The 19491-nt window shown below is 33.0% G+C and overlaps 1 protein-coding gene across 3 annotated transcripts in view; it reads right to left on the bottom strand.

Moving 5' to 3' along the window:
* Positions 1–19491, bottom strand: part of LOC118188686 (uncharacterized) — a 65533-nt gene that overhangs the window by 7705 nt on the left and 38337 nt on the right. The window contains exons 2-4 of one of the 3 annotated variants that reach the window (XM_035359183.2): positions 19185–19263; positions 11205–11274; positions 2381–2424 (exon numbers count right to left, since the gene is read on the bottom strand). In XM_035359183.2, the coding sequence (XP_035215074.2) occupies positions 2381–2424; positions 11205–11229 (69 nt within the window). In that variant the 5' untranslated portion in view covers positions 11230–11274; positions 19185–19263. The remainder of the gene's footprint in view (positions 1–2380; positions 2425–11204; positions 11275–19184; positions 19264–19491) is intronic. The other 2 variants (XM_085807522.1, XM_085807521.1) reach the window with 2 other exon arrangements.

Raw genomic sequence — 19491 nt, 5'->3', positions numbered from 1 at the left:
ACTGAGTTTTTCCTCTTACCACAGCTTTCCCAGAGTTTACTGTCACTCCATACACACCACTGCATCAGACTGAGTTTCGTTACTAAATATAAACAGTTTTCTAGCATTTCGCTCTATTACAAATATTTTTCAAGTTATGACGCAATCTGTACTTCCAGCCTTCAGCGAGTATCCCATTTCTTATTTTGGCATATTTATTCATACGTGATTTCTATATCCTAATTTAGCTTTATTCTTTTAGATGACAATACTATCATTTAATACGAAGTTAAAGAATCTGACTGAGATACAAATCGGCAGAAACTTCTAAAATAAGTTACGAAACGATTATTTCATAAACGTTTTTCTGAATTCTCAATTCGTTTACTTATACGAAGGTATATTAATTCCTGCACGTGAGTATGCAAATTATCACAAAGAATAAGTAATACCAAAAATGTTTTAATTTGAAACAACGAAAAATTTCAAAGATGGTAAAGAGAAAACGTGTTGCACAAAGATGGTGTGTTTAGAGAACTGCACACATAAATACATATATATGCAACTACGCGTGGGTGCGTGTATAAATTTATATTTATGTTTGAGTACATTTACACTTGAAACATGACCTTTATTTCCTATAATAACTTCTGTAGATACTAAACACATTTAATAAAATCCCTAAAGTTTGCTGCAGGGTTACAAAATAGCTAACGGCAAGCGGAAAGCGACCGCCTACCTTAAAAGTTTGGTGTTACAGATCTACATAGTTCTCCAGCAGTCAAAGAAGTAAAAAAGAGAAGAATTATGCCAGCGAGATAGATTCAAAATGTTGAAGTTGCTTTATTGCTCGACAGAGGAGCAAATTGCCGTTTTACTATCACAGGTTATGAAAAGCTTTGATATGAATACCAATAGATAAAAAAATTCACTGTGTCTTTAACTGCTGTATTATGTTTTTGTGTCAGCAGTGTTATATAGGTAGCACATGTATCACCATCTCTCTCTCTCTCTCTCTCTGTATATATATATATATATATATATATATATATATATATATATGTGTGTGTGTGTGAGTGGTAATAATACGAAACGTCGATTACGACGTCAATATTAATCCTTAAAAATGAAGAAATTTGAAGTTATGATGATATGCTGTAGTTGCAGAAAGAATAAGTTGCAGTGGTACCCGGATTTCAATATTCGTTTTTTATTTCAGTTGAAAAGGCCTGTTAAGAACTTTTTTAGATTTTTGAAGAGAGCAGGTTTTGGTAAGTTCACCAAACAGGAGAAGCAGAAAGCAAATGCGATGTATTCAAGACGAACTCTCCATAGCATTTAACTGGCTAATTAACAAAGCTCTAAAACTAGTATTACTGGCTGGCTGAGTTTCAGTTTGTAAAACCATCTACACCACCAGCGTTATGTAAAAGTCACGTGGTGACTACTAGTTTTGAACTGACGCAAGTTAGAGAGCTTAATTTTAAGCAATTACTATTTTTAGATTAGAAAACAGAAATAACCATATTAAAATGAAGAGTTCAGGAATTATTGCAAATTAAAATTAGTATTTTGATTTACATTCTCCCCCTTTTAAATCTTACATATTCCTGCGTTAGTCCACACGATACTAGAACCTACGAGAGCTACTTCAATTATTTCTATATTATGTTTCAACATCTCTCTCCAACAACAACTACGAAAGAAATATAACTTCCAGTCTTTGAAATTTAATGTATCATAGTGAATTGTTGTGCGCTTTCTACGCCATACTCAGAAAGAAAGATTAACTTTTACAATAAATGTTGCTAGATTGGCTATATCTAGATATCAGTATGTATAGTGCTCAAATTTTTATATCACCGAATTGCATTTTAAAGGAATTTTAAAGTTTCATTCGAGGAGACGGGGAAAAACAAGTTCCATTTTACTTATTCACGCATATTTTTCACCAATGAAGAGAGATGTCTAGGTTTCGAAAGCAGAGACGGTGAAGAAAAGATAAATTATTTTTCACAGAAAAACATATATTTAAAGAAAGGCTTAAAAATAACTTTCCAAATTTTAAGAGTATTTTTCTATTTAGTATGTCGAAAGGCTAAGAAAAAGGTTTTATCTAAAAATTCATAAAAGTGTTGATGTTGAAAGGCTGCAGAGAAAAGAACACAAAGAAATTTTAATTTAATAACTGAAACCTTTTTGATGTTCAGGCATACTTTGCAAGGTTTATACAAACTGGGATGACTAAGTTCGAAATGAATTGGCCCAGTCAATCCAAAAATCGAAATATAGAACGCTGCAGCTAAAAATTTAAACTACGTTGTACATTTGTTGTTTTCATACTGCAATACAATTTCAATATGAATATTAATGCATGCTTAAAAAGAAATTAAATACTTACGCTGTCTCCGGAAGCAAAGTTTGCAAAATACATTAGAAACATTCCTGAAACACAGTCAAAATATTAAAATTACTATATTTTAGTCAAAATTTTCAAAATCAATTATTTATGTAATTCGTTTATTTTATAGAAAAATAAGAATATGATGAATATATGAGACAAAATTAATAAGTGCATTAATAAAATTATCAGTTTTATAATGGCAATCAGTAAAACCATGCTTCATTGTCGATGTATACACACTATATTTTACATATACAATTTTTATGTATTCACATTTATATACAAATCATTTTAATTTATAAGAAGCAGTCAACGAGGCAAGATGGAAGTACGATTGTACTAAAAGTAAAAATTAGCGCGAAGTGTTGCTAAATTTAAATCAAGTTAGGTATGTATCCAACTCATCAGTAAGAAGACATTAATTTCACCAAGTTTTGTAATACATGAGAATACCAAAGTAAAAATATAAGATACTAAGACTTATACTGATCTTAAATGCAAAACTTTAAAATTAAAAATTAAGAAAGTAAAATTGCAAGCATTAACCTCCTTGTTTGGAGCTCCATAATAGAACTTGTCAAGGGAAAAGTAATTTGAAACTCCATATTTGGTCCATTAATTTGGTAGCTAAAGCAAGTTTCGTTCCGACTAATTCACTGAGACTCAGAAGCGTAGTACTTAATCAATTATTCAACGAATTAGTAGAATTAAGAGTCTCATTGAACTGTCTCTTTTCTCTGCCTGCCTTAACTCTTCAACACAAAATGTGAATATATTAGCTTAATTAAATGCGGTAAAGCCCGCGAGGGCTATCTTCCTAAGGGAAGGAATATCTTCATCTATACACGACTTCAATTCACAAGTTATATTTTACAAATTCCAAAGAATAGTTGTTTGAACTTAAAATCGACTGGATATGGTCATATATTAAAAACTGTTTTAAAGCAATTTATTGTAAATATAGGAAGATAGAAACCACACATTTCTTTTTTCAAATGAAAATAAATTTGTTTATGAAAATGTAATTAAATTTCTTCTTGAAAACAAAGCTTTTTAACATTTTGAGCCATAAAATAATTTTTCTCCCGCCGAGTTTTTTTGATACTTCCTTTTTGAACACGAAGCATCAGTACTTTTTTTATCTAAGACACTTAGTTGCAATTTTTTTAGATAAATGAATCGATTAGGAATATACTCTTTCACCCTGATATTATCAAGACTGTGGGGATATCATAAGATAGCATGAGATTAGTGTTGGACTGAGTTTTTGCTTCCAATGCGTCTTTCGCACCAAGTGTTTCGTAACTTCTCAACTTATAGCTTTATTTACTGATTGAGGCTAATCATAGATTCGTCAGCATTAGCTAATAACGTAGTCATTGTCATCTAAGAAACTCATGCGATTATTTGTTTGTTAACGATGGGAAATCTGAACTCATTCTAAAATTCAGTTTTAGATTTTTCCAAAGTATTAAAATACTGAAACCAGAACATCAAAATCGTTTCCAATTTATTGTTTCAGAAGCATTTTTCGTTTTCTTTCAGAGCACCGATTCCCGGTGTGATTCAACAAAAAATGCAATTCTTTCAGCAGTAAATAGAATTGAATTATGATTGTACGATTTTTCTGCAATTATTACAAGTACATGAAATGAAATAATCTCTTGAAAAAGTCTAATACTTTTTAGACGAAAATTATTGCATATCACGGGAAAACGAGATTCTAGGAAAGAAAAACCTAGCAGCCATTCTAGAATTGTTGTTATACTTATTTTATATTCATCCTAATCGTACAGGAATATTAAAATGCAATATGCAAACATCAAGCTGGGTATCTTCTAGAACTATCCTAACTGCAATGAGATAGAGTCGAGGAAAGAAAACTGTCGAGTCTGACTGGGTGCCAATTACATAACTTATTTTTAATCCCTACGCACTATTGATAAATTCCTACCCAAAAGTAAACGGATAATAATCGTTATAAAAATCATAAAATGAAATAAATAATTAACAGTTTCAAGATCTCGGCAATATAAATTTCTCTACTTACTACACCGATACGGTAGACCTACCACACAAAATTTATATTTACATCGGAATACTTCTGCTTCGTTCAGTTTTATATTAGCCATATGTGCTACAGCTAGATAAATTGATAATAATATTATGGATTAAGGGAAGAAAAAGGGCAGTAACAATAAAGAGATTCCAAATAAATACGAGAATCTGAAAAGAAGAAATGTGTGATGATGATCAATACTTAACAATGTTTTTACCCAAAACATTGAGTTCGGGTTATTCAACTCCCGACATTACTCAAAAATGCCACGAGTAGATTCATTCTGTTAACTTTATTGCTCATTATTCGGCAAAGTTTGAGTTATGTTGTAAAATAAAACAATAAACTTATTCCTCCAGCTTCGATTAATTTTAATTTAATACTATTAATTTATTATTTAATTTCGTTTAATCTTACCGCAGAGTCTCAAAAATATATATACAACTCTAAAGCTTATTTATTCTCTACTTTTTATGTCTCCCATTGTGATTCTCATGCAATTCAATCCGTAGCGAGTATCACACGTTCGCTTATTCGATTCATTAGGCATTAGAGAATAGGGGGCTTACTAGTATTAGAAAATTCACGAGATTGTACATAGGAACACAACACGCAATCAAGCGATATAAAATGCTGTAACTACTGACTTAAAAAAGTTGATTTTTTATTACAGTGTACCATCGAAGGGAGTCTAGGACTATTTAACTTAGACGCAACTCTACGTAATCTACCCACGCTCCTAGGATAAGATTATTTAATTTTGACAAAGATTATGAGAACTCTCTGCTAGATTTCCGTTCCAGGTTTGAATATGAGAACTTCCAAGGATGGAATGCGAGAGATTTGTGCCTACCCTTCTCTGTCACCAAGTTCTTGACTTCCGACTCGACAATATGAGACATTCCAATACTCACATTATATTCCTATCGACGCTGATTTGCATATTTTCGGTGTACAGTGCAGTAATAATGAAGCAGAAAATGGATACGAAGAGAATATAAGGAGAAAGGCAACAAATCACGTTCGCGGAATTCCCCCCCGTTCTAGACACTAAAAAATCCTAAAGAAGTAAAATAGAAGCTGAAGTATTAAATCCTTTCCAGACAAATTGATAAAATTATGTGGAACGTCAAATTTATTTAATAAACACAAATTTTAATATTAGATTTCTTTTCTAAACTGTAACTTACAGTACACACCAGTAATTCCCAATGGGATCGGTACCGCCCGTCCGTGATAGTTGGAGAGATATAAGAAGCGTTTGTGGTCTAAGGCCAATTTAGGGTGCGTTGAGAACCAAAAACCTCCTCCCCGGGCAATACTTACGAAAACGTACTGAAAGATTTGGTTAATATCAAAAATCATCGAAAACATGTTTCAACAGTTTAAATATATCTTAATTCTTAGAAAGCCAGACCCTTCGCTAACTTGTATGCTTAAAATAACGAAACGTTTGAAATTCCGTTTGACATCCACAACAATTTCTTTCCTCCCTATTGAAGGACAAAGAGGTTTGAAAGTTTCAAATGATATCGTTTTTAGCTGCGTTCTATTATATATTTTAGGTACAGGGAAGAAAACAGACTATGGCGATCTCAGCCGTTCGGGTGGCTGCTGTAGTCGTTGCTTTAATCCTAATACTATTCTTACTTGTACATGAACGAGTTGATATTGAACGTAGTGCACCACACAGAGCACCAGAGTATGTGTGTATGCTCCGTCTGGATTAACAAAGTTTATATTTACAAGTTTGCACATACCTATAGTATCAATAGTGGAATGCTGCGATGTAAGATTGCTAACGACAAATATTGGCACCAAATATCGAAACGTTTGTGTTAGTATACCAAACTCAGCCCTCTCACTAATAATATTACATTATTTTTTTTAATAATTTATATTTATTATTTCATTTTTTGCGATACATTAATAAGTTAACATTTCTAATGAAGTAATTTAAAAAATGTTTCTTATTTTTCAATATATTGATGCGTTATTTTCCGACACCACGTTCGTACGGAGTTGGTATATTTGGAGCGAATAACGACGACACTTGATGAAGTATCGAAACGCACTTTATTGGCGGGTATTACTCAGGACAGCTCCAAAGGTCACGTTTTACAGTCGTCGAAGATTTACTATAAACTCGCTGGAACAATCAGCGACACAGCCTTCAGATTATCAGGCTATAACGGTGGAGACAGTTTCACTGCAAAGCACCAGTGTACAGTCCCGACTCTGCTTGGTCGTTCTCGGAACTCCACGTACTCTCGAGACTCTCCACGCTACAACTCGCGATTGACACGACGACACACAGAGCACAGCTCCCGACTTTTCGGTTCAGTCGTTCCCGGAGCTTAGCACACTCTATCGACGATGCACTAACCGCGATACACTAAGAGACTCCTCGATGCACTCGACGACCCACTCGGCACTCGCTGTCCTCTGTCAACTCGATCGACTCCGCACGGACTGACTAACTCGAGACTAACTATCTCGCACTCCGGACCAGCAGGTTTATATTAGCTTTCGGCTTGTGTTCGAGAACATTGTGGGCTAAACCGGTAAGAATTCGTTCCAAAAGGTTCTCCATCCGTCCATGGCACATCGCCAATTTTGTCGCCAAATTGGCGATTTCTCGCCAAATGTGGCAACCCTGTCTTCCTTGCCATTTAATGGCAACCCTAAAACTGCTTTGCGGGGAAGCCATCTTACCGCGCTTGTACATTTCGTAACAATATTATAATGTTCATCTAAGAGGGCCACCATGGAATCATTTTTTGAAAAAGGTAGGCTACAAGAGATGAGTAATTCCTCCCCCCCCCGCAAAGAGTAAAAAATGTCTGGAACCTATTGTGTAAACCAAATTTGTCGGAATTCCATGATAACAATATATATGATATCCATGATATATAATTTCAAATCAATTAAAAACAAAATATAAACATGCCTAGTATTTCCGCGCATTAAGCTGCTGCAAAAATTACCAGTAAAAACATAAAAGTAAGAAATTTATAACTAATTTTTCACAGAGACCAAAAACTGAAATTCATAATTAATAAATTTCAAGTAATTCTATAAATGCAACAAAGAATTTTAAAAATGTTAAAATCAAAAATTTTCAAACAAGCAATACCCCAATTCAAAAAATTAATGAAATTTAAAGAAAAATGAACAAAACAGAAGAGGAATTCAATAAACTTCAATGCCACTTCGTCAGGGGGAGGAGCATAGAAATCAATTGAAATCTCTCTTCTACAAAAATCCTTCCTTTTCTGTATCCAGAATTAACTGATGAACCATTTTAATGTATTTTAACTATAATAGTTCACCCGAAAATTCTGGTCCTTCCCCAAAGCAAGGAAAAGACAAAGTAAATTCAAATTAGAATCTTGTACCTTGAATAAAGAGAATTCTATTTTACTTAAAGAATCGAAAATGAAAGTGAAATAATAAAATATTTCAGTGAAAAATTTAAATCAAAATTTTTACCTTTAAACTTATAGCATTTTACCTTTAAACTTATAACGTTATAAAACATAGGTGAAAAGACTTAATTAAAACTCACAAGAAGTAATTAAATACTTCGAGCACTTTCAATAGACTACAATTAAAACTAGGAAAATCGTTACAGTAATGACTTACGAGTTTGCCATTTTGGCTTCATTTGGTGAAACTAAAAAACCTTGGCGAGAAAATAATCGCTCAAAAGGCTAAAATTTGGAATAAAAGATGGAATTTTGAAAAAGTTTTAAATATTTCAGTGATTTTTTTTAATTTTGACAAAGAAAAAGATAACTTTATTAATTGAATGAAATTAAGTAAATTCTCGCTCTTTAAAACAAAATTGGGAAGAAAGAATATCATTCAGTGTAAAAATTTTAATTAAATTTAAAAATAAATTATTCTTTAAAAAGTAGACTCAAAAAGGTGTCCAAAAAGTGGTCAAAGAAGTTTTAATAATTGTTTTGTAGATATGAGTAGAAAAATCCATAAAGTTGAATTTTAGATTACTTTAATATTATTTAAAATTACAGAAAAAGGTTGAAAAAGGAAGCAAAGGAACTATTGTTAGCAAAGTAAAAAGTCTTTACGTCATGGGCTTATCATGACGACTTTGAAAAGCCCTTGTTTAGTAACAGAATAGTAATTAAGAGGAAAAAATCAAAAATTAAAAATAAATCAAAAAATAAACCTATAAACTCTTTAAAACATCCTTTTAAAGGAATTTCATTATCTTTTAAAATTTTGTTGAAAATTAGAATTTCTTCTTTTTGTGTTTCTATTTCAGTGTAAACTTTATTAATTCTGATAATTTGGTTAATAACAGTATCTGCAATAACCTTTTTAGATAAGTTGGAGTTCCAATTTATAAGCTTATCAGTAGAAAAATTAAAATCTTTTATCTTTTCTTTTATCAAAAAGTTTAATTTCTGTTAGATTATAAATACTTAGATCAAGATAAACTATTTGTTTGTTTTCTATTGGTCTTATTTAGTTTTAGACAATTTGGGTAGATGTTGCTGTTTTGGATGAGATTAAAATTGTTGAAGGTAATAATGTTATCAATATATCTATAAGTGTGTTCAGATTTACTGAAATCGTTATCAGAAAGGCTCTTTAGGAATTTGAATTCTTTAGAAAATAGAACTAAGTTACAAATATGAGTGAAACATGAACTTCCCATTGGAATTCCTTGTGTTTGCAGGTAAAGAAAGTGTGAATGTTTAATATAGTTATTGTATAGCGAAAAATATAGAAATTTTTTCCATTTTTGTAAATCCATAATATTAAGTATTTTAGAAAAATTCTGTCATTTCTAAAAGACTTGCATAGATTTTTTTGAGTAGCAGAGACATGTAAAGGCTTTCAAAGTCATAGTAGTTAATATTGTAAGTTTTAAGATTTCTAACTTCTTCAACAATTTTCAAGTTGTCGTAAATAATCCAGCAGAAGTTTTTGTCTTCTTTAACTTGTTCAAAAAACTATATCACAAGCAGTTTTAAGTAGATTGGTAAAAATATTATCAAAATTTTTCTTGAAGTTTCTGGTACTTTTGGCTATAAATCTAAATTTCACTGGTGCTATTTCCTAAGCTATTTGAGATATGGGGCCCTTTATAAGTCTGTTACACTATGATTTAATTTTTTTTGGGGGGGAGGGGCTCTAAGCTATAGCTTGTATAGCTTATATATAAATCCTGCACTGGTAAGGCATAAAGAGTGGCAAATCTGTTATTTGTAGTAAGGAGAGAAATTCTCCATTTTTTGTGAAGAGCAGAAATTTTGTTAATAACAGTTCTTTCTTTATTTTTGCAGATACTATAGGTAGAAGAATTTTTCAGTTCATTTTCTATTATATCATTGTAGAATTTGTTTCATAAAATACTGAAATTATTATATGCTTTATCAATTTTGGTTATGATAAATTGCTTTTTTAATTGCGAAAACTTCAGAAGTAAATTTTTCCAGTTTTTAATTCTTTTACATCCTTGAATTTTCTCAATTTTCTTTTTACTTTGAGTAATGATCTCATTTTTCCATTCTTTAAAGAGATGTGAAGGTAAACTAAGTTGAGGACTAACTTTCAAGATATAATTACCAATATCTGCAGAAATACTTTCTATGCAATGTAATTTATTAATGAATTTAATAGGTCTAAACTTCGTTCCCTTTTTCATAAGCAGTGTAACCTCTTGATCTTGAAAAATGTCCAGATTTCCTGTTATAATATGCTTGTTCTCTTCGTGAACACATGGCAGAAATGTTTCTTCATTACAAAATCATGGTGCTGCAAAATCTTCTTCATTATGGTTAGAAATAAAACTACATAGTTTTTTGTTGTACTTAAAGCAAACCGAAATTTTAGAATTTATTGCAGGAAATTTTTATTGTTTAAAAATCTTATGAAGTTGAAGATCATCATAATTTTTATGTAGAAAGTTAATATATACAAGTATATATATATACACAGAGCACCTTTATTTATTTATTTATTTATTATCATTCTCCTTATTATTATTTTACTTTACCAAGATCTTCGTAATGGTTTGGTTTGGTTTATTAGATTACGGCAAAGCACTCGAGGACTATCTGCCTTAAGGGAGGGATGCCTTCGTGGAGGACTTTTTAAGGGAAACTGGCTCGTATACACGTTACTCATGGGAGAAAACCACGAAAACGCCCATGCAGCCAGCCCGTTCGCGGGATTCGAACCTCGGACCGAACTACCAGTGTTCAGCGATTTTACCGTTCAGCCGCTGGTGGGCCCAGATCTTCGTAATGAAGTGACCGCATATTCTCTTGACTTCATCGTTAATTTGAATGCCTCTCAGTTAACGAGTAATTATGCTTTAGCGAACTTTATCACAAGTCTCAATTGATTCCTTAAATCCGGTTTAAACTAAAGATACGCTGAGTTTTCCCATTTATTTAAAGCCCACCAGCGGCCGAGCGGTAAAGTCGCTGAACACTGGTAGTTCGGTCCGAGGTTCGAATCCCGCGAACGGGCTGGCTGCATGGGTGTTTTCGTGGTTTTCTCCATGTGTAACGTGTATACGAGCCAGTTTCCATTAGAAAGTCCTCCACGAAGGCATCCCTCCTCTTAGGAAGATAGCCCTCGAGGCTTTGCCGTAATTAAATAACCTAACCTAACCCATTTATTTAAAAGGATATAGTGATTTCTATAATAGTTTCACATAAAACAATCGTACGGAAAAAAATTACTTATCTTGTATAGATGCTTCAGAAAAACTCGTATTACCTGATAGCAGTAGCCATATACCCATCCTTGTTCAAAATGATATAAATCAGTTCAGCAACATGACTGAATCCTTGAAAAAAAAAAAAAAAAATACTTACGATTAGGTAAAAAAATAGTAATTATTACAGTTAAATAATTAGGTGAATAGTAGTGTACATAGTAAACAATCTTAAATTTTTGGTATTTATGCATTAAAATTCACAATGTAATTAAAAAAATGCATATTTTTCATTAAAGTAGTTACAATAGCCATTCAAAATGAAGCGAGAACAGTTTGACAAATTCTCTAATTGAAAAATTATTGCTAATACTATGTTACGTTTGTTTGCTATTGGTTTACATAATATAATGGTGTTTTGACATTTCGAAAGTCAAATAATACTAAAAAAAAAGTTTTACTTTGAAGCTCAACGTCAAAATAATTAAATAACATTCAAAATAAAATTATGGTGTTATATATAATTCTTACCTTTTCTTGAATCATTCATATAAATATAATATATAAAGCATATTTTTATATTTGATGTAGTAGCACATGAAACTTTTGCATATTCGTCGCTTTAAAGTTGAAAAAAAGCAAAATTGCTAACGCTGTCAGTGTGCAGTATTTAATATACCCGTATTAATTTTAATCACGATTATTTAAAAATATATTTAGCATTTAAATATTTTGAAACTTGTTTAAAAATTAGGTAACCTTTTATTATTAAATTAATTTGAGTTATTTAAATAATTTAGCTAATACTGAGAGCCAAAACTTCGGACAGCCTATCAAAACAAAAACGATTACTGATTTATAAGGTATCATACTTCCAGTCTACAGTCATACTACAGTCTTGTTCATTTATATTACAAAGACAGATTTCTTTAGAGATGTCTTTCCTAATAATTGTACATTTGAATTGTTCAAACAGGTACAAAAAGAGCGAGACTGCGGTTACAGAACAGAAAAGAAGAATGCTTTAGTAAAACATTTATTTTCAACACTGGTCGATAGATCACGCCACCATCGAATGGGGAAGATAATCAAGAAAGAAGAAAGAGTGTATGTGGAAACTTAAGTTTAATGCTCTGTTGCTTAACTAGATCCGCTTTGTCAATAAAAAGATGAAGGACTTTTATAACAATTTTTGAATTCAAAACAAATTTTAAAAAAATAACGACGGGAAATGTTTTACTTGACACATGTGACACGCATGAAATACATTAACACAAGAATCAGAAATATATTAATACATCTCAAATAAACATTTTAACTCAAAATTTCCATTGAAAAGTTAAATTTTAATGTCAAGCATTAACCCGTGTAAAAATACTTTCTAGAATTAAAAAAATAATTATTCACTATATTTTAAATCGACGGATATCATTCCAAACATAAACAAATCCCTGCAGTCTTATAAATTGCCATACACTTTCAATTCTGCAATGTCACTGAGTGTTAGATACAACCCTTAATTTCAGGACTACAACAGCGAAGAAGATGGTTATTAGAAAGCTTACAGTGGGAAAAAGAATCTCAGACTTGGAAAAAGTACAAAATTTCAAACAACACAGCACAGTTAAATCGATATAATAAGATTGCTTACAATTTCCCTTGTCCATTCATGCGTGATAAACATTTAAGGATAATCCTTAATTCACGAAATATTGAAAAAATGATTTATTATTTAAAAAAACATCTTTTTGTGCAACACGTAGTCTTACTAGGCTTCTATGCGTATTAGGCGTAATAAATTCATAAGGGACTCTTTCGAGATTTTTTATATGCAAATCATTTTGATGAAAGAATGAATGAAGTGCATGAGATGCATTTTAAAGTACCCATCAAAATTTGAAGAATCACTTGTATTTATATTCATTTTTTCATAGTACCTAAAATTTCATGATATCGAAGGAATAATATACATTTATATTAACAGAGAAAAAAGTGAAAAGTGTTTTCGTGAACATCATTGGAACTAACGCGTCTGAATAAAATTTTAAATTTTCTGAAACGTGATATTAAATTTGATAAAAAATGTAGAATGCAAGTAAAGCCCTGAATACCTACTTAAAAACAGAAACCACTGTGAAAATGTTGATTTTAATTAACAACAAATAGAACTTTTTATTTAAGATTTTGCGATAACATCTAATGGGATAGCTGAGTTCCGTATCATTACCTTATACTTCCATAATTTTTTTACAAAAATCGTTTTAATCTTTATTATATTTACTAAAAGAGCTTTGGGGAAGGTTTATATGAACTATCCCTGAAAAGACAAATTTTCAAATACAACAAAGTTGATGCCTTCTTATATTAATTTGTTTATATATAAAACATACTGAAACCTAGGATTGGAAGTATTTTGAGAACATTTTTCGTTGCAGCTCTTCTGAAGAATGGCACATATTAGCATGTCCAGACTTTCCAGATTTAGAAAGACGTTTTTTTTTTTTTTTCAAATGTGTTGTAGAGACGTTAGGTATTTTTGAAAGCAGGAGAGATGAAAAATGAGCAATGCCCTCGCCGGAACCCGAACCACGGACTTCTCGAATACGCACCGAGTGTGTATGCAAAGAAAGCGGGAGAAATACCTTATAACCTCCACTTTTTAAAGGGCGACTGGTGATTAGGGGACTCAATAGCCAAATCCTGGTGGTGGAGAATCATCATCCACCACCTTTTATAGTTCGGGTGCCATTTTAGAGACATTAGGTTATTTCAAAGGAGGAGACATGAAAAATGAGCAATGCTTTCATCGGGACTCGAACCTCGGACTTTTCGAATACGCGCCGAGTGTGCTGACCATTACACCACGAAGGCATGCTAAGAAGGCGGGAGAAATACCTTATAATGCCGTTGTGGTATACTTTGATGTATAATACAATATTTTGTAGATTCCCAGAATAAAATGAAGAACACTAAATTTTGTTGTTAATTCAACCAAGATTAAAAACTACAAAATAAAACTCCACAAATATGAACGTTCACGATATAAAACTCACAATACATTTCATAATTTGAATATCACTGCTAACTAACAAAATTTAGGAAACCAGTATTTAAATTTTTATACAGCATCACTTAATGATGAAGAATAGTGTTCTGAAAGAAATTAAACTTCACCTTTTATTTCAAAAACTTGTTTAAAAATGTTTACTTTTGATAAAAACTGATAAAGGGAAAAACAAACAAACAAACAAAAAGAGCTCACGTTCATATTTTAATGCAGCAATAATCCTTTTGTTCAATTGACGAGGCGTGTTATAACTTATAAACTTCACACATTCTTGAAGAGAGCTGAGCACAAAACTGAGAACACACGTTTCACAGGCAGAGCAATGCTCGGATGCACCCCGAGCAGACCCAGTCTGGCATTCTGACATTGTCCGAGTTTCATTACTGCGTAGTTTTTCCAGTCACTGCATCGCTGAACCACAAAATCCGTCTTAAGCTTAAAAACTTCTTCAACCGTTGTTCTTGGAAGTGATTTACGAAATACAGTCTTCTTGAATAAAGCCATTGAAATCAAATCCTTACAATGAACGTCAAACTGTAATTGTCAGTCATGTCTATTCTTTCATCTGCTTGTAAAGATAAAATATGAGAGAGAGAGAAACTAATCATTCTGTTCTGGATGTCCAACTTTAACTCGATAATTTTCTTCATATCTTCAGTTTTTATGTTTCATTATAATGCTATATAGAGACACACATATCAATAAACAGCGCTAATTTACCGAATTAACAAACGTTTTACATACGCTTTTTAAAAGCACATATAAACCTAACATGTGAAAAAGCGAAATTAGGTTAAGAAGAACATCATCTGTACTGGATAAAATTAAGACTAATTTCACTTAACATGTTAAGACGAAGTCCGAAAAACTAGTTTCATAACATACTCTGAGACTGATGCATTCTTGCAAGAATTCTTTCATTCTTTCATTTCCCAAGATGAGAAGGAATACCTAAAAACAGTTTCAATGATTATAATTAATTTGATTTTAATGTCAACTTCTTTATCAGCTTGTAGGGATTTATATTTTTTTAACAAATAATTTAAAGTTTTATTTGAAATTTTCCTATGAGCCTTCATTCCCCTAATTGTTAGTCCCAGAATAGTTAGATGTTGTAGCGCGCGTGAACGAATGCAAGTTTTCTATTTTGAAGGAAGTAGTTAAAAGCCGAGTTTCGGTAGAAGAAAGAGAGAGTTATGCTCTAGCTGCCGTCGGTAAGTTTGCTTACTGCTGGCTCAAGTGGCTTAATAGCATTTACACTCGTGTCCATAAATTAAGGATAATGCAAAATCAGGCAAAGGAAGAGTTAGAAGCAAAACAAATTTGACTTATTTGTAAAGCTTATTTATTAAACAAAAGGTAAAAAAAAAAAAAGATGCCATATGTTTGATATTATTAAAAAATTAGCGATTTTTTCTGCCTGGAGCAAATTACAAAAAAAAAAAAAAAACCTATTTACAAAAAACCAATATTACATGGTTGGTATGATTGTTAATACATTGTATGTCTCCGATGCAATACAGTCCGATGATGCAATACAGTCCGTACAACGATGCAATACAGTCCGTACAACGCCTAGGATTGCTGAGTATCAAATTATCGATCTGATCTTGGGGGATATTACACCACTCAAAACGCAATGCTTTCCGAAGTTCCGGTAGACATGTAGGAAGAGATTGACGGGCTGCAACTCGTCGGCCAAGCATGTCCCCCACGTGCTCTACTGGATTCAAGTCCGGTGAGAATGCTGGCCAGTCCATACAGGTGATATCCTCCGATTGAAGGCATTCGCTTACGATGTTTGCACGGTGAGAACGGGCGTTGTCATCCATAAACACAAATTGTGCGCCCATGGCGCCTCGAAACAAACGTACATGTTGTTCCAGAATGATGTCCCGATAGATTTGGCTTGTCATGGTGCCAGTTTGAACATGCAGGTCAGTTCTGGAAACCAGTATAATTCCACCCCAAACGAGCACTCCTGCACCACCGTGACGGTGTCGTTCAATGATGTTTTCTTGGTGGTAACGGGTACCTGGAATTCTCCATATGAATGTCCGGCGAGAATCAGACTGCAAGATAAACCTGGATTCGTCGGAAAACATCACACAAGCCCACTGTTACGGTGTCCACAATGCATGCTCTCTACTCCAGGCTAACCGCAGGCGACAGTGAGTTGCAGTAAGTGGAACGCATCTGACAGGTCTACGAGCATATAGACCAATCTACCCTAAGCGTCTGTACATGGTCTGCCTTGAAATTGTCGTACCAATGGCTGAAGAGAGCTGACGAGACAGGTCTGAGGCTGTGCTCTGCTTGTTTCTTTTGGCAGTAACTGCCACATACCGGTCCTCATTCGGCGTTGTAACACTGGGGCGACCTGTGCTGTAACGTCTACTTGCATTACCATCATCTTGGAATCGTTGCCAAAGCCTGGAGATGACAGTCTGGGCAATTCCATGTTCGTCTGATACTTCCAGTTGGGTACACCCACATTCTAGACGGCCGATAATTTTACCACGTAAAAAATCATCCAAATGCGTCCTATGTGTCATAACTATTCGGTTATTGCACTGAAATGCTTATAAAGCGCCTGCGAACAATTTTACTTCTTTGCCTGTATTCCTTATATATCACTTTCTTACACTCTCGTCATTGTGACGAACCATCGGTGTCATCTGGTTACTTCCTGAAATTTGCATATGATTCTTGAAGATGTGTATAGTGATTTTACAGGTGATATATTTATTTTAGAGTTCAATTTCCGCGTGACTCCGAATTATCCTTAATTTATGGACATGAGTGTATTTAATGCCACTAGCTTCGAAGGGGGTTTAAGTTACGGAATCTTGCTAAGCCCTGTAGTCTAGTTCTATCATTTGTTAATATCTTCAAATTTTTAGTTTCGTTACTTGATTTTCAGTTACCGCCCAAGCAGAGGCGAAGTTTGTTAGCGTCGAGTTGACGCATTGTAAATTTTCAAAAATTTAATAAAGGGTACGTTAACCCTTCTCTTGTGTAGTTTCCTGCTACTCCAGTTTCCATAAAGAAGTTTATATACTATTCTACAAGCTATTGTAATATAAATATGATAAGGTTGTACTTAAACCAATAATTTTATTTTAAGCTTCACTGTTCTTTAAAACAGTCCTGTTCTGAAACATTTAAATTTAACGAATATTTAAGCAGAATTGTAGGTGTTAAACGTGACTGATGTAGAATAGATAATAGCAAGGTGTACTAAGAGCTGACCGAAGCTCTTAAGACGATGAACTTCTGACTTCGCGCTTGTTTGTTAATGGATTTTGCACGTACCCACGCAATAAAATTTTAAGCATAGAAGCAGTAGAATTATATTTGCAGTGGTCTAACCTGTTAATTGAAGCAGTTGTGAGTCAAGCGTAATTTAATAAGGGTTGATCACTACAAAGTATGTGTGTGTATTTAATTATGGCAAAGCACACTAGGGCTATCTGCCTAAGGGGAGGGATGCCTTCGCGGAGGACTTTCTAAGGAAAACTGGCTCGTATACACGTTACACATGGGGAAAACCACGAAAATACCCATGCAGCCAGCCCGTTCGCGGGATTCGAAAATTGGGACCGAAATACGAGTGTTCAGGGACTTTAGTGTTCGGCGGCTGGTGGGCTCACTACAAAGTAATCTAAGACTCGCAGAAGAGAAATAATATATTCTCAGTTTTAGGAACTTCTTTGTAATGGTCCGTAATGACACTATTACTTCCGTATTGCTTTGGTTTTTCAATACATACATTCATGTTCGCAAAACGCCGGTGTCCATCGAAAACATCGTCGACGAAAATGTCGCAGAGAAAACAACACAAGGCGAAAACGTCTTGGTGCAAAACATCGTTGGAGAAAAGAAAGCAAAGAGAAAACATCGCAGTTCTGAAACATCGTGGTCTAAAATAAAGCGGTTCAAAAACTTCGCAGTTTAAAAACATCGTCATCGAAAATATCGTGGTAAAAATCAAAGTACATACCAAACATCACATTACGATAACATCGCACACGTGTGTTTTCAGGTTTTTAAAAATTGTAAATCCATGTTCACATAATGATTTGGGAGCACAAGAAGGAAAGAGGGATTCTTTTACTTCTATATTTCATATTTTTGAATGAACTAATAAATTTTTACTGAAAAAATAAGAAGGAAACATTTAAAAATTGAAAACGAGTAGAACATTAATGTAACTTAAGAACTTAATAGAATTTTAAATTTACATAATTAATTAACAAAGGTCAGTAATAAATTAACCTTTACAAAAAAGGCTTACTGATAATTTTTTATGAAAATTAGAGTCTAAAAGTGCTTAGAACAACGAAGACAAATAACTGCACGAGGTTACCTCTATAAAAAATGCTTAGTTAGTTATGAATTTTTTTTCACATTTGTTAATCTTATAGTGTTTTAATGAAAATTATATTTTGTCTTGTTTCCGTTTATTCTTAAAGTGTCGTTAACATTTTCATGTATAGCGTGCAATCAATTTTTCGGATGTCGATTCGTTAGTTATGACGAAAGTCAGTTACATAATATGTCAGTATGGGATTTGAAAATCGCATGTATGCGATGTTATCGTCATGCGATGATTTGTAAGTACTTTATTTTTTACCGCGATATTTTCGACGACGATGTTAAAACTGCGAAATTTTTGAACCGCTTCATTTTCGACCACGATATTTTGTACCACAATGTTTTTGGGACTGCGATGGCTTCTCTTTGCTTTCTTTTCTCCCACGATGTTTTGTTTACCGACGTTTTCGTCTTGCGTTTCTCCGCAACGTTTTCGTCCACGATGTTTTTGCCGCAATGTTTTCGGCTGTAACCCAAAATGCCACTGTGGGAAGGTTTTTCAGTATTACAGCAAACCATAAAAAATTATGGTGCTTTTTTTTTTTTTTTTTTCCTGAAAATGCGATTGAAAAACCAGAAAATAAAAAAAAAACCTTACCTCTCTGTTTCTGCCGAGTCAGGGCGATCAAAGTGCGGGAAAATCCAAAGTTTAAAATATACTGCGTTTCGAAATAAACCTGTGAAAAATAAAGGAGTTGTGTAAAATTGAGAAGCATAACAGAAATAACTCGATATAGTAGTGATGACATCAATAATTACACAAACATTCGGCCAGACTTCTGTAGCTTAATGATTCTTTTACCAATAAGAAAATTTATTTTTCATTTCAACGATTGCAAAATTCAAAGGAATAATACGAAATAACATTTCCCAATTTAAAATGTATTAGAAAATAATTATGTCAA

This window comes from Stegodyphus dumicola, chromosome X1, assembly GCF_044657685.1.
Source record: "Stegodyphus dumicola isolate Sdum_Otavi_A_Nest chromosome X1, ASM4465768v1".
NCBI lineage: Eukaryota > Metazoa > Arthropoda > Arachnida > Araneae > Eresidae > Stegodyphus > Stegodyphus dumicola.
The sequence above is the reverse complement of the archived record's forward strand: the minus strand, read 5'-3'. Positions and strand labels throughout refer to the sequence as shown.